At 56.2% G+C, this 13,688-nt stretch overlaps 1 protein-coding gene across 1 annotated transcript in view; it reads left to right on the forward strand.

Annotated features, from left to right (window-relative positions):
* The first annotated feature begins 2 nt into the window (after positions 1-2).
* Positions 3-13,688, forward strand: part of PTSG_07928 (uncharacterized protein) — a 15,216-nt gene continuing 1,530 nt past the window's right edge. The window contains exons 1-34 of the mRNA XM_004991674.1: positions 3-242; positions 562-661; positions 882-1,005; positions 1,214-1,315; positions 1,588-1,669; positions 1,825-1,868; positions 1,991-2,243; positions 2,538-2,632; positions 2,894-3,018; positions 3,300-3,353; positions 3,604-3,667; positions 3,869-3,941; positions 4,097-4,192; positions 4,360-4,427; positions 4,712-4,764; positions 4,939-5,027; positions 5,215-5,300; positions 5,547-6,343; positions 6,621-6,803; positions 7,085-7,210; positions 7,435-7,496; positions 7,702-9,802; positions 10,032-10,110; positions 10,402-10,721; positions 10,917-11,017; positions 11,278-11,413; positions 11,601-11,668; positions 11,870-12,002; positions 12,184-12,272; positions 12,461-12,509; positions 12,699-12,765; positions 12,922-12,956; positions 13,148-13,311; positions 13,628-13,655. Coding sequence (XP_004991731.1) covers positions 184-242; positions 562-661; positions 882-1,005; positions 1,214-1,315; positions 1,588-1,669; positions 1,825-1,868; positions 1,991-2,243; positions 2,538-2,632; positions 2,894-3,018; positions 3,300-3,353; positions 3,604-3,667; positions 3,869-3,941; positions 4,097-4,192; positions 4,360-4,427; positions 4,712-4,764; positions 4,939-5,027; positions 5,215-5,300; positions 5,547-6,343; positions 6,621-6,803; positions 7,085-7,210; positions 7,435-7,496; positions 7,702-9,802; positions 10,032-10,110; positions 10,402-10,721; positions 10,917-11,017; positions 11,278-11,413; positions 11,601-11,668; positions 11,870-12,002; positions 12,184-12,272; positions 12,461-12,509; positions 12,699-12,765; positions 12,922-12,956; positions 13,148-13,311; positions 13,628-13,655 — 6,105 coding nt within the window. The 5' untranslated portion in view covers positions 3-183. The remainder of the gene's footprint in view (positions 243-561; positions 662-881; positions 1,006-1,213; positions 1,316-1,587; positions 1,670-1,824; positions 1,869-1,990; positions 2,244-2,537; positions 2,633-2,893; positions 3,019-3,299; positions 3,354-3,603; positions 3,668-3,868; positions 3,942-4,096; positions 4,193-4,359; positions 4,428-4,711; positions 4,765-4,938; positions 5,028-5,214; positions 5,301-5,546; positions 6,344-6,620; positions 6,804-7,084; positions 7,211-7,434; positions 7,497-7,701; positions 9,803-10,031; positions 10,111-10,401; positions 10,722-10,916; positions 11,018-11,277; positions 11,414-11,600; positions 11,669-11,869; positions 12,003-12,183; positions 12,273-12,460; positions 12,510-12,698; positions 12,766-12,921; positions 12,957-13,147; positions 13,312-13,627; positions 13,656-13,688) is intronic.

Genomic DNA, 13,688 nt, shown 5'->3' on the forward strand with positions numbered 1-13,688 from the left:
CACCGCCACTCTCGCTCGCTCGCGTTGGCTGGCTGTTACTTTGGCTCTCTCTCGATCACATCACACCCTTCATTCGTGTGAGAGCCCAGCAGTGTTGAAGCCTCGCCCTCTCCCTGGTTTCCCACTTCGCAACTGTCTCGCAGCAACGACGCGCAGGCATCGCAGCGGGCCCGAACGGCCACCATGTCGCGCGCTCGAAGCCAGACGGAGCGCGGGCCGCGCGCTCTGGAATCACGGGCGAGGTGCGTGTTTGTGTGTGTATGTGTGTGTGTGAATGTGTTTGTGTGTGTATGTGTGTGTGTGTGTGTGTGTGCTGGACCTTGTGCTCGGTGCCGCTCCAGTCTGTGAAGAGGAATCGGGTTCAGGGAAGGGGAGGGCAAGGAGTGCATGTGTCTCTGTGCACAAATGTGTGTGTGTGTGTGTCTATGCACGAATATATACATGCGTCTCTGTGCACGAATACGTGCATGCGTCTCTGTGCACAAATGTGTGTGTGCGGGGTGGCAAATACCTGTTGTGTTCCAACCTGTGCGCCAACTGCGTTGCTTGAACATTGTGCAGGAGCTATAGCGCCATGAAAATGTTGGCGGCGCCCTCCAATGGCTGGGACTGGTCCATCCTGTTGGAGCAGCGCAAGCACCCAAAGGCAATCGTGCACAACGTGTGGTGACAGCTGCACATGCTTCCGCTGCTGTGTGCGTGTGCGCGCGCGCGCGTGTGTGTGTGTGTGTGTGTGGGTGGGTGTTTTTTCTGTTTTGTTCTCTGTACATGTGCTGTTCTGTGTGCTCCGTGCTTGTGAGCGTGGTGCATGTACACTCTCGTGCGTTTCTTATTTGATGTGCACACGCCCTGCACTTGGGTTGAGTGCGTTGCCAACACAGATCGCGCTCAAGGACCCATGGTACAAAGGCGTGCTGGAAGGCCGCACGAGCGTGATTGTTCTGCCGAATCTGCCTTCCTTCCAAGGCATCAACGCGGGTGACCTCGTCGTCCTCTACCCATTTGGTGTGTGCGCACAGGAGACACAACACTACGCTCTCACACGCAGCCAGCTGCTCACATGTAGCCGTTACTGCAGCTGTAACTTCAGCTGTAACTGAACCGACTCGCATCCGCCTCTACACGCACCTGCACAATTTCAGCTGCACATGCACGCAAGAGCACGGGCTGCTCACCATATTCCATTGTCTGTGTTTTTGATGTCATGTAACAGGTAGCAAATCCCGCGCGCCCGGCAAGTCATCCTCCAGGAACACGCGCATGGTCACATGTGTCGCCATCCACGAGAACGTCGACCGTTTATTGGACATCTACTGTACGCTCAGCCTGAAACGGCTGCGTGTGTGTGTGTGGGGGGGGGAATTTGGATGGTTGTTGGAAGTAGGGCGCGCGCGTCTTGTTGACATCGTCTTCGCCCCACACCAGGCTGTCGCTCTCATTGTCTGTTGCGCCCCTTCCCTTCCTTCACACACACACACACACACACACACACACACACACAACACACACACACACACACACACACACACACACACACACACACACACACACACACACACACACACACACACGATCTGCCTCCTGCAGCGCCGATTGCTCTCCTGCCGGACGGAAGAGATCCGGCCACCGTCACCAAACTCATTTACGACACGTTCAGAGCACACGCAGCGTACGTGTGCTTGCAGGCAATTTGCATGTTTTTTATGCACGCACGCACTGTGAGTTCCCTGTATGTACTGTGTGTTGGTGTGGATGCTACTTTGTTCCCTCAACTCATGTCCACGTTTTCATCACGCTTCATTCCACGCGCATGCATGTGTTCAGGTCACAAGATCAGTATCTGACCATCGAAGTGCAGCAGCTGCCTGGTTTGTGATTTGCCATGTCATCACACTGCTGCCATTGCTGTACTTGCTGCTGCTCTTGCTGCGACCTGTTCCGGTTGCAATCCCCCTCACACATACCCACATGCACACGCTTCTGGTGTCAGATACTGCCGGGGCGCACGGGGATTTGTTTGACGATTCGCATCAAGTCGTTCCCGCCCTCGCTCGCAAACACACGCGCACACGCGCACGCGAGAACACCGGCAGCCCCGATGATTGTCGTGGTGGTGATAGTGGCAGCGGTGGTGGGTTGGTGTACGGGCAGGACAACAGCAACAACCACAGCAGCAGCAGCAGTGACGGCACTGTGATGACGGCCTCATATTGGAAGAACCCCTTTGCAGACGCACAACCCCCGTACGAAGATGTGGAGACCAGTGGGTGCGGGTTGGGGTGCGGTGGCTTGTGTATGATTGGATGTTCTCTGTCTGCACGTGCGCGCGCGTGTGTGCGCCTGTGAGAGAGAGAGTGTGTGTGTGCGTGTGTGTATATGCGTGTGTGCGTGTGTGTATATGCGTGTGTGCGTGTGTGTTTGTGTGTTAACTCCCATCTCAAGTGGAGCTGCCTGACACACACCCAGCACCTATGTGCACAAGCCACTGCCACCCCTCCTCTCTACTCATCACAACCATCCCCTCACCACCACTGCAGGTCCCCGCTGCCGCTCGGTGTGCCGGTGCGCCAGGTCGCGTGTGGGCGCAACCACATGCTCGTCCTCACAGCAGATGGCCGTGTTGCTGCAAAGGGTGGGCGCATGCGTGTTATGTGTGTGTACGTGTTATGTGTGTGTGCGCGCGCGTCGTGTGTGTGTGTGTGTGTGTGTGTGTGTGCGTGTGTACGTGTGCGCGCGCGTGTTGTGCGTGTGTGTGTGTGTGTGTGTGTGTGTGTGTGTGTGTGTGTGCATGGGCAATGCCTTACTCTTGCATCGTGTCTTATCTCTGGCATTGCATGGTTTAACCCCCTCCCCCAACACCCCCAACCCCCAACGCACACGCACACCTCCTCAGGCCTCAACAGTCACGGACAGCTTGGGCTGGGACGTGATGAGTCATCCATCGCCACGCCGCACTTTGTTGCTGCGCTCGCACATGTGGCAGTGCAGCACATTGCCTGTGGCACCGAGTTCAGCGCGGTGCGTAAGCGGATGTGGCCATGCTGTTGCTCACGGTCACACGCGATGGAGATTTTGTTCGTGGTTGGATCCGTGCGCCCTGTGTGTGTGTGTGTGTGTGTGTGTGTGTGTGTGTGTCAATGCAATGGTTTGTTTCATGGCCTTGTGAGGTGTGCTGCAGAAGGAAGTCCCACCTGCTCCTCAACATCAACAACACCAACAACACCAACAACACCACCACCAACAATAACACCAACACACACACACGCGCGCGCGCGCGTACTCCACTGCTGCCTGCACAGGCTGTGGCCGCAGACGGAAGCATCTACACGTGGGGACGCAACGATCAGCTTCAGGTGGCAATTTTGATTGTCGTCCTATGATGCGCCTGTCAGCCCTGCCTGCCCGAACACGATGCATTCATGCGACCACATGTTGGCGGTGTTCGCGGTTTTCTCTCGCTCTTTCTCCATTCGTCCGACTGATGTCACCCTGAGCTATTTTCACCGCCTTGATCTAGTCCCATCATCACCACGACCATCCTCACCACGACCATCACCATCATCATCACAACCACCATGACCACGTCATCACGATCACGCGCAGTGTGGCCACGGTCCTGCCGACACCACACCATCACTGTCGTCGTCGTCGTCGTCTTCAGATCATTGTGTGTCCCAATTGCAAGTGCTTATCTTCGTCATGAGCGAATCAGGAATGCCGCGTGCACGCAACGTTCGCTGTTCATTTATACCTCATTCACGTACTTTCACCTGTCACTTGTCCTCAGCCCTTCCCACACCCCTGTGCGCCATGCACGCCTACCCACTCACTCAACCACCACCACCACCACCACCACCACTACCGGCAGCAGTGCTCCCCATGATTGCGTTACCGGAGCCGCTGCCAAATGTGCAGAACACATGCACGCGCGTCGAATGCGGGTACGATGCCTGAGTCCAACATCACACGTGCACACACGAATTTGCTGATTTTGATTGATTGCGGTTATCACACTTTGCACACCGCACTGACGCGATTCAAACACACACACATACGCACAAAAACATCCAATGCAACGGCGCCTGTTTTGCGTTAGGTTGCGTCATGGCATGGCATTGACGCGCGACGGACACGTGATCCTGTGGGGAACTGGCCCCATGTTCGCTGCTGACGAGGGACACATCCCAACACGGTGCGCGCCCACACACTGCTGTCTCTCTCACATAACCATGCTCAGTGCGCTTACACTTGCCCGCGCTTGAACATTTGTGTGTGTGTGTGTGTGAGTGTGTACGTGCTCGGGTGATGACCTGATCTGTACGCTCACCCGACGCTGCTGTGTTCATGGCGTGTGCACAGCGTGGATGCACTGTCCGCATATTGTGTGGAGGGCATTTCCTCCGGACAGGAGCACGTTGCTGTCCTTGGTGCGTCCTACCTTTGCCGCTGCTTGTGTGTGCGTGCGTGCGTCTGTGTATGTATGTGTGTGTGTTAAACAAGAGATAAGGAAGAGGGGGTGGGCCGTGTCATCACAATTCACCCATGAAGATAGGCAACCATTTTAGTTTCCAGCGCTTGGCTCCCTCGCTGCTGACTCAGACGCTAACATAATTTGATTTTGCGTGTGTGTGTGTGTGTGTGTGTGTGTGTGTGTGTGTGTGTGTGTGTGTGTGTGTGTGTGTGTGTGTGTGTGTGTGTGTCCTTCCATCAGCGAAACCGCGGGGTGGACCATCCCGTGGCCGAATCATGTTCACGTGGGGAAAGGTGCGTGCATCCTAGTGGGCGATGTTGTGTTTTTCAGCTTCTTTCGCACATGTACCAAAACGCACACGCACACGTTCTACTCACGTATAAATTGTACACGTTTGCACTCACACCTTCCCACCACCACCACCACCATCACCACCACCACCTCACGATGCTCGTTTGCCACACCAGAACGAGAGCGGGCAGCTTGGTCATGGTGATCGCGCTGTTCGCCGCGCCCCCACGGCTGTACAATCGCTCGTCGGACGCAGACCCGTCCTGTACGTGCGACAATGGGATTGCCTGCAGGCAAACACGCTTGGTGCTTGGGGTGCAGGGAAAGTATGCATGCCTTGGTGTACACGCACGCACGGTTTGTCGTGGAAGCCAATTGTTGCTCATCAATTTCAACGTGGTTCATGCACACATGCACACATGCACACACATGTGCGCTGCTGACAACGACAGCGTTGCTGCGGGCAATTCACACACGCTGGCTGCAACGAGTCTCGGACACGTGTACCTCGCTGGTACTTCTTGGCACGCAACAGCATGTGAGTTGTCGGGGCACCTGAAAGCAGCGGTTCGGTGGTCGTGATGGCGTTTGGTCGTGATTGGTTACGGAGGAGATTGGACATGCTCATTGGTTTGACCCACCTACAATATCAACACTCACAGCCGATGTTCCCGCCGTCAACCACAATCACACACATGTACTCACACATACTCACAATCACACACCCCCGAAACACGTACACACACGTACGCACACACACACACACGTACACCCAAACATACAGCGCTATCCTCCCGCGTACCGTTTGACCGGCTGCTGTTCACGCTCGTGCCTGCGCTCTCGTGCGTGCGCGCGTGCTCTCTTGCTGCCGGTGACCACTTCAGCGCGGCCGCGTCGCTCTGTACATGTGTACGCCCGCAAGCACTCGACACCACGCCCAGTGCTGTGCGCGCGCGTGGTGTTGGTGGGAGATCTGGACTCTCAGTGGCACACACAGCATCCACACCATCATCATCGTCATCAGTGCAATCCTCGTCCATGTCCTCAACATCACACCCGTCATCATCGTCGTCGTCGTCGTGCACAGCGGTTGTGCATCTTGTTGCCCCGGAACACGAGGAGCACATGGCCAAAATGAAACGCCGCTTTGCGCACTACCGCTCATACGTCAATCATCCCCACGGCCAGCGCCTTGACGCAATCCTGGCCAAACCGCTGCCCAAACCGCGCGGCGCCGTACACAAACACGTGGATGGCGCGTGCGTGCGTGAGCTGAGCGGTGTGCACGAGACGTGTGCTGTCGTGTGCACTTCCACGTGTCGCCCCTGCGATGAAATCGCTATTGTGCAGGCGCTCACGGCACGCGAAATGGATGCTGTGAACCACTCACGAACCTTGCTGCGCGGGGGCTTCCTGCCCTTGAAGAAGAGCAAGAAAGTTAAGGCGCTGCTGTCGCCGTCGTCCTACCGCATCCTCGCAGCTGCCGTGGATGCGTACAGTGCACTGTGGCAGACAACGTGTGCGCTTGTGGACCGCCTGCTCATCCTCATCCACCATCGCAAGGGCGCCGCCCTCATCCCAGTGCGTGCAAGATGCTCTGCTGCGTGATGACACGATTGTGCGAATTGGGATGGTGTTTGTTGCGTAGGTTATGCTTTTCGTGTCTTGTGTGGCTGTGTCCGCCGGTTCTGTTTTCCCTTCTTGCTTGCCGTTGCTGCGCGGTGTGCATGTTCCACTTTCCATGTGGGTATGTGTTCGCAACATCACAAGCCATACGTTCATTCTCCACCATCTCGCCGCCGTAGTCTCACACCCCCCTGCTGCTACACCGCAACATGCGCTTTGTCGCCTGCTGCAGCAACTGTTTGAGTCGCTTGGCCTGACGACTGCGTATGCGGCGTACGGGAGCGCAGCAGCAGATGCAGCGGCAATGGGACTGGCGATGGATACAGAGGTGCAGTCCGCACTCGCGCAAGGCATCGAGGCCACGACGGGCGTCCCCGTCAGTGCAGACAACCTGCTCCAGTGGGCTCTCATGCAGGTGTGATGGCTTACGTGGTGATGGCTTACGTGATGGTGGTGGTGGTGATGGTGATGATGATGATGCATTGCGATGCTAGCATTGCTGTTGTGTATGAGACTTGCCGCTGCGTGTGGATGAACTGCCTCTTCTCAAGATGACACATGTCGCCTGTCTTCCTGCATTACATCACTCTTCCCACGCCATTGCACGTTGCCCTTGTCTCTTCGTTCACCCCATCCCCTGTCCATGCTCCTTCCACCATCCTTGCCTCCAAACAACACCATCTGCCTTCACTGCAGCCGTTCAAGCGTCTCAATGACTACAGCGCCATGTTTCGTCTCCTTGCCCGCTGCTCTCTCACGCCCACGGCCGAACAGCGGCGGACGATGCACGAGGCCTCGCTCGCCTGGGAGTCGCTCGCCAAGGTGCCAACTGCACACAATGTCCTGTTGTTAAAGTGTGTGGATGTGTGTGTGTGTGTGTGTGTGTGTGTGTGTGTGTGCGTGTGTGTGTGTGGGGGGGGGTGTGCGTGTGCGTGTTCGTTTTCCTGAGAATGCGTTGGATCTGATATTTGATTCTCAACGCTTCGATAACACAACACCCCAATTTGAATTTGGGCTGTGCGTTGGTGATGTGCAATCGTCTCCAGCACACGCGCGTTGCGTTTGATGAAGCAACAGACACATCCCGGTTCTGGAAAATCAATCCAGCGTAAGTGCTGCTAATGCCATCGCGCTGCCAGTGTTGTTGTCAACCGCAACAACCACATGTGCACACGTTTCGCATACGCACACTCACTCACGAGCGCTCACACACACACACACACACACACACACACACTCACTCACTCACTCACTCACTCACTCACATTACTCCCCCCCCCCACACACACACACACACAAACACATACAAACAGGCTGCGCCGGTCGCTGTGCAAGCCAGGACGGCGCGTGGTGGCACACAGCGCCAAGGTGCCCATCCACGTGCGTGCAAGCATCAACTCCAACATGGTCGTGCTCTTCAACGACACGCTGTTTGTTGCGTACATGTTCAGCAGCCGCACGTATGACCTGGCAACCATCTGGATGGAGGAGCCACCGCACACCGCTAAGGACAGGGAGGACTTTGCTTTTACGCTCGTGTGTCCGGAAGAACGGCTTGTCTTGGCGGCGCCAAACAGAAACAACCTCGCATTCTGGATTGAGGCAATCAAGCTTGCACAGTGCCAGCTCTTTGTTCCCGTCCGCAGAAGCAACAGCAACAGCAAGAGCAACAGCACGAACAACAACAACAACAACAACAACAACAACAGCAACAACAAGGGTGCGAATGGGACACGCAACAACAACCACAAGGAGACAGCTCGCACTGCCACCATCGCTTCCACCACCACCACCACCACGTCCAAGGCAGCACGGGCAAAGAGCAAACGCACGAGCACAACCCACGGCGCGCGCAGTGCAGGCAGTCGCGTTGGTGAGGGCCGGGCGAAGCGTCGTGCTGACTCTGGCAAGGCGGCATCGTCGGTTGACATGGCCAGTGGTGGCAGTCATCGTGACAACGGCGGTGGTAATGGTGGCGATAATGATGATGATGATGATGATGATGATGATGATGATGATGATAAGGAGGAGGAGGAGGAGGAGGAGATTGTGAGGGAGCTGCTGAGCGACAGTGATGCAGCGACAACACACGCGCACGCGCACAGACACCAGACCCTCAACACGCCTCAACACGTCAGCCCAACACGGCTACAAACGCAACAGCAGCTGCGCCAGTTGCAGCGGGCGCGTGATGGCGGAGGAACGCGACAACGGACGCGAACACGAAGCACCGGTGAAGAGACAGTGACTGCCGACCGTGTGCTGCGGGCTGTGGGCGTTGATGATGTCGATGACGATGACGATGACGATGATGATGATGATCAAGATGATGACGGTGTTGGTTGTGGTGAGAGCACTGACACAGTGAACGGTGGATCACGCGGTGAAGTGGATGGTGGTGGTGGTGGTGATGATGATGATGATGATGATGAGGACAAGGAAGAAGAAAGCAGCGAGAGCTTCAATGAGGAAGATGATGCATGGCACTCGCTCACGTCATCATCGTCATCATCATCATCCGCAACAAGCGCCAATGGCGATGGCAGAGATGCGGACGTCGTGAACGTTGTTGGCAACAGGCGTGGTGATCGCGGTGTTGTTGTTCACGTCAACCCAACGCGGCGTCTCAGCAGCAGCAGCGCCTCATTCGCACAGCCGCAGACACATCAGCAGCAGCAGCAGCAGCAGCAGCAGCAGCAGCGGTCATCTGGAAGCTCTGATGCTGCAGTGCGCGCACATCAGGAAGGGAAGACAGCAAAGAAGAACAAAACGGCGAAGCGTGTGCGCATGTACCGCGTGGGACACGACGCCCTCAAAGCCGTTGTGGCGCACGAACGTCAAGCCGTGTCGCTGGCCCACCACCACCGCCTTGTGCGCCGCATCTGCCGCTACCACTTCCGCAACCACCCGCACTACCGCGGCGCCGTGTACGATGGCGAGTGGCGCAACGCAAAGCCGTCGGGGGAGGGCACCATGACGTGCAGCGACCGCACGCGCTACTCCGGCATGTTTGTGGACGGCTTTTGCGAGGGGATGGCCACGATGGAGGCACCGTATGGTGTTGGTTCCATGGCTGTTGCGTCCGGCATGTGGCACCGTGGGTCACTGGACGGCCACGCGTGTGTGCTGTACCACAACAAGGACAAGTACCTTGGCGAGTGGCAGGCGCACGCCCACCACGGCTACGGCGTGTGCACGTACGCAAACGGCAGCGTGTACCGCGGCGAATGGCGCAACGGGCTGCGGTCTGGGTATGGCACGCTCGTGTCTGCGTCGCTGGTGTACTGCGGCATGTGGCGTGACGATGCGTTTCATGGGCCAGGTCTCCTCATTGAGGACGACACATTGCACGAGGGCGAGTTTGCAGCCGGCAAGCTCGTTGGCCAGGCCCTCATCGCATCCGCACGTGATAACGTACATGTGTGTGTGTTTGTGGGGGGGGGGGAGGGATTTGTGTGTGCATGTATACACGTGTGTGTAAGAGAGTGAGTGGTGCCATGCCTTTCCTCTTCGTGCGAGCTTGCAAGTTTACTTGCACTTTTTTGTGTTTGCTTCGGGGGTTTTGTTTGCTTGTGTGACCTGCCTCACCTCACCTGCCTGCCATGGGCTCACACCTGTTGTCGCGCCTCTCCCGTTCCAACAGGTGTGGTTCGTCGGCGGTGTTGTGCAGCGAGGGTTCTTGCAAGGAAAAGGCGTTCTGCACACACAACACTGCATCATTGGTACGTTGTATGCTGCTGCACGTGCATGTGTGTGTATGTGTGTGTGTGTATGTGTGTGTGTGTGTGTGTGTGTGTGTGTGTGTGTGTGTGTGTAGTGCTGTTGCTTTGTATTGAAGCATGAAAACACGCGTTTCTCGTGCATGTGTAATTTGACGTTCGCTCGGCACAAATGAACGCCACTGTGAATCGCGTTGCGCCCACCTGCCACCTGCAAGCTCCCCCATTCTCCTCACATGACCAACACACACACGTGTGCATGTGAATGCCATGTTTCACCTGCGGTGTTGGCAGAGGGCGTGTTCAATGGCCCATGGGAGCCGAGCAGTATTCCCGCATCATCAGCTGTCGTCCACGCCAGCGCTCCATCGCAGCAGCACCACGCGCCCTCGTGTACAGCACCTAGAGCGTCCCTGACGAAAGGGAGGACTGGCATCGACGAACTTGTGCGTGCCATGACGCAACACGTCCACCAGCACCGCTCGCGTGTGCTGTGGAAGAAGTCGCGGCTGCAGACGAACACGGGCGCGCTCACGGAGACGGCGCTGCGCACGTGGGAGCAAGTCAGACCGCAGGACAAGTGGAGGCCTCTCTTTGAGCGATGCATTCGGGATGTACGTCTTGTGTTTTGCAGTAGGAGTCGGTGGGGGCACGAGGGAGTGTTGTACCGTTGTGGCGGATGATGTCGTTTGTGCGTGTGCGTGCGTGCGTGCGTGGTTGTTTTGTGTGTGTACATGTCTGTTGTGTGCGTGTGCGTGTGTTCGCGTCTGCCTCACACCTGTTGTGGGACTGCGCGTTTGCGTGTTCAGCTGCGGCGATTAGAGAGCAGGCGCTCGTCGTTCCAATGCAACAGCGGCGGTGGCGGCCCAACGCGTCCACAGCTCCCACCATCCGATCTACACGACCTGACGTACGTCCGCTCGTGCGTGTGTGCGAGTGTGTATGTGTGTGTATGTGTATGTGTGCGTGTGTGTATGTGTGTGCGCGCACGTCCACGTCTTGATTGTCAATGTTTATTGCAGTTCATGTCCCTTTCTAGATGTTGCGTGCTTTACAACAATCATCATACTCGCACACACACACACACACACACACACACACACACACACACACACACACACACACACACACACACACACACACGTGTCAATGACCCATTGGTTGGCGCAGGGCCTACTTGTGGCGAAAACTTCATGACCACGCCCACCCGTGGGGACGCCTGGTGGAGGATTTGACCGACGCGTTTCATTCCGCTTATGGTGGCGTGGTTGTCGGCTCGCGATCAGCCGCCCACGCTGTGGAGGAGGTATGTCGGGGGGGGGGGGGGGGAGGCGCGGAACATGTGTGTGCGTGCGTGTGCATGTGTGAGTGAGTGTGTGTGGCGTTTTGTTCCGATGCATGACGATATTGATCGCTCCATATGGAAGTCAATGCACCTCACGTGCGCAATTCTTGCGTGTCCGCGACCTTTGGTTGTGTTTTGCTTTCGTCAGTTCCATGGCATGCTTCGCAATCTGGAGAAGACAGTTCTCATTGTGTATCCTCAACTCAAGGGCTTCGAGTACGTTTTTCACGCGTTGCAACACATCTGTGCGCACACACATGGGACCGCAGCCCTCACCTCGCGTCCTGTTGTTCACGTCCATATTGCATCAATCGTCATCCCGCTGTTCACACACGCACTCACACTCGTGCACACACAAACACACACACACACACACACGCACACACATGCTCATGCACACCTTCACGTGCGGTTCAGGTGCGACCATTGTGCGTATGGTTTCCTGCAGCGCAGTCCCGTACACGCGAGCGTCTACCACGTCGTGCTCGAGCCCGTCCTTGCAGAACACATTGATGACACTCTTCGTCCACTCCTCCAGGCAGCGACACAGGTCTGGTTTGTTTCGTGTGTGTGTGCGTGTGTGTGTGCACGCGTACATGTGCTTGCGTGCTGTCATTACCGTACATGACATCATGCTTGCTTGTGTTTTCACACATGGGCGTGTGTCAATCATTCACTTGTCTCGCTCCTCCCAACCGCCACACCATCTCATTTGGTTCCTTCTCGTCCAGTCGCTGGACGCGTGTGTGCGACGAAGAACGGACGTGCTGCAAGTGCTCCCAGACGATCTCCTCTTAAAGGAGCTCAATGTCGACCCAAAGTTCGCATCAGCGCCGCGTGTTTGTGTGTGTGCGCGTCTGTCTGTGTGTGTCTGTGCGTGTGTGTGTGTGTGTGTCTGTGTGCGTGTGTGTGTCCATGCCAGCGTTTCCTGTCGCGTCGTTGCTCAAGCCGCCTGATATGTGGTTTTGTTCTCATCATCATAACCACCACCTCCACTCCTTCCCAAAGGTTCTTGCCTGCTGTTTCTCGCTTTCCGGATCCAGCGACGCCAGCGAGGGTAAGACGAGACCAGTGCATCAACCACTCTTTGTCGCTCGCAGCCCATTGGCAGTCCATTGATCAAGCACGTGCTGATGATCCTTAAACGACCTGGCCCCATGCACATGCACATTCACGCACACAACACACAGCGCAAAGCGCATTTGCGAGCATATTCACAGCTTGATCCTTTGTTGTCTCTTCACAGTCGATTGCGACGTCGACACCGCGCCGTCGCGCTCCGCGCACCCTCTCGCCAGCACCATCCGATCCGGGTGCGCAGGACGTGCGCTTGTGTGTGTGTGTGTGTGTGTGCGTGTGTGTGTGCGTGTGTGCACATAAAGTGCGTGCACTTGTTTTTGCGGTTGGCGCCTGCATGTTGTTGTTTCATTCTTCATGGGCTCACCATCTGTGGTGCTGTTGTGTCTCAGACCCCAATGACTCCTCTCGCTCCTCCAGCTCGCTGGTGCGTACTCGTTCCACGCGCATGCGCGCATATGGCGCTACTTTGCTTCATACACGCCTCATCTCACACTCACATGCACGCATTCTGAACGAACGCACATGTGTTCTGAACACACACACACACGTACTCACACACACACACACACATATATATCACACCCCTACCCACACACGTGCACATACACGCTGCAGGTGTTGGACGCCTCGGCCAACGAGCCGCCCCCGGGCACACTGCACGCCCCGTTTGCCGGCGAGCGGCTGTCTGAGGACTACCTGCTCAGTCTTCCGCGCACGGCAATACCGTGGTCGGGCGGGTCATCAAGGGCAGACAGCGTTCTCGCACTGCACACGCCGAGGTGCGCTGCCGTGCATGCTGTGTTGTTTGCTTGCTTGTTTGTTTGTTTGTTTGTTTTTTTTTTTTGTTTTTTTTTTGTGTGTGTGTGTGTGTTTGTGTGTTTGTGTGTTGGTGTTTGTGTGTGTGTGTGTGTTTGTTGTCTTGTTTGTTTGTTTGTTTGTTTGTTGTTTGTTGTTTGTTGGTTTGTGTGTGTTCGTTCGTTCATTTGTTGACCCAATCTTCTGCAAGTCTTCTCGTTCCCACGTTACCTGCATGCCTTTTCCCTCATCACTCTCGTATTCTTATCCTCCGTGCGTTACCTCCCATTCGTCTGCCAGCCGATCACCAACAATGGACAGCGCATCGGTGCGTGGCACTCGATTCCATTTGCCCTTGCAC

This window comes from Salpingoeca rosetta, assembly GCF_000188695.1.
Source record: "Salpingoeca rosetta unplaced genomic scaffold supercont1.19, whole genome shotgun sequence".
Taxonomy (NCBI): Eukaryota; class Choanoflagellata; order Craspedida; family Salpingoecidae; genus Salpingoeca; species Salpingoeca rosetta.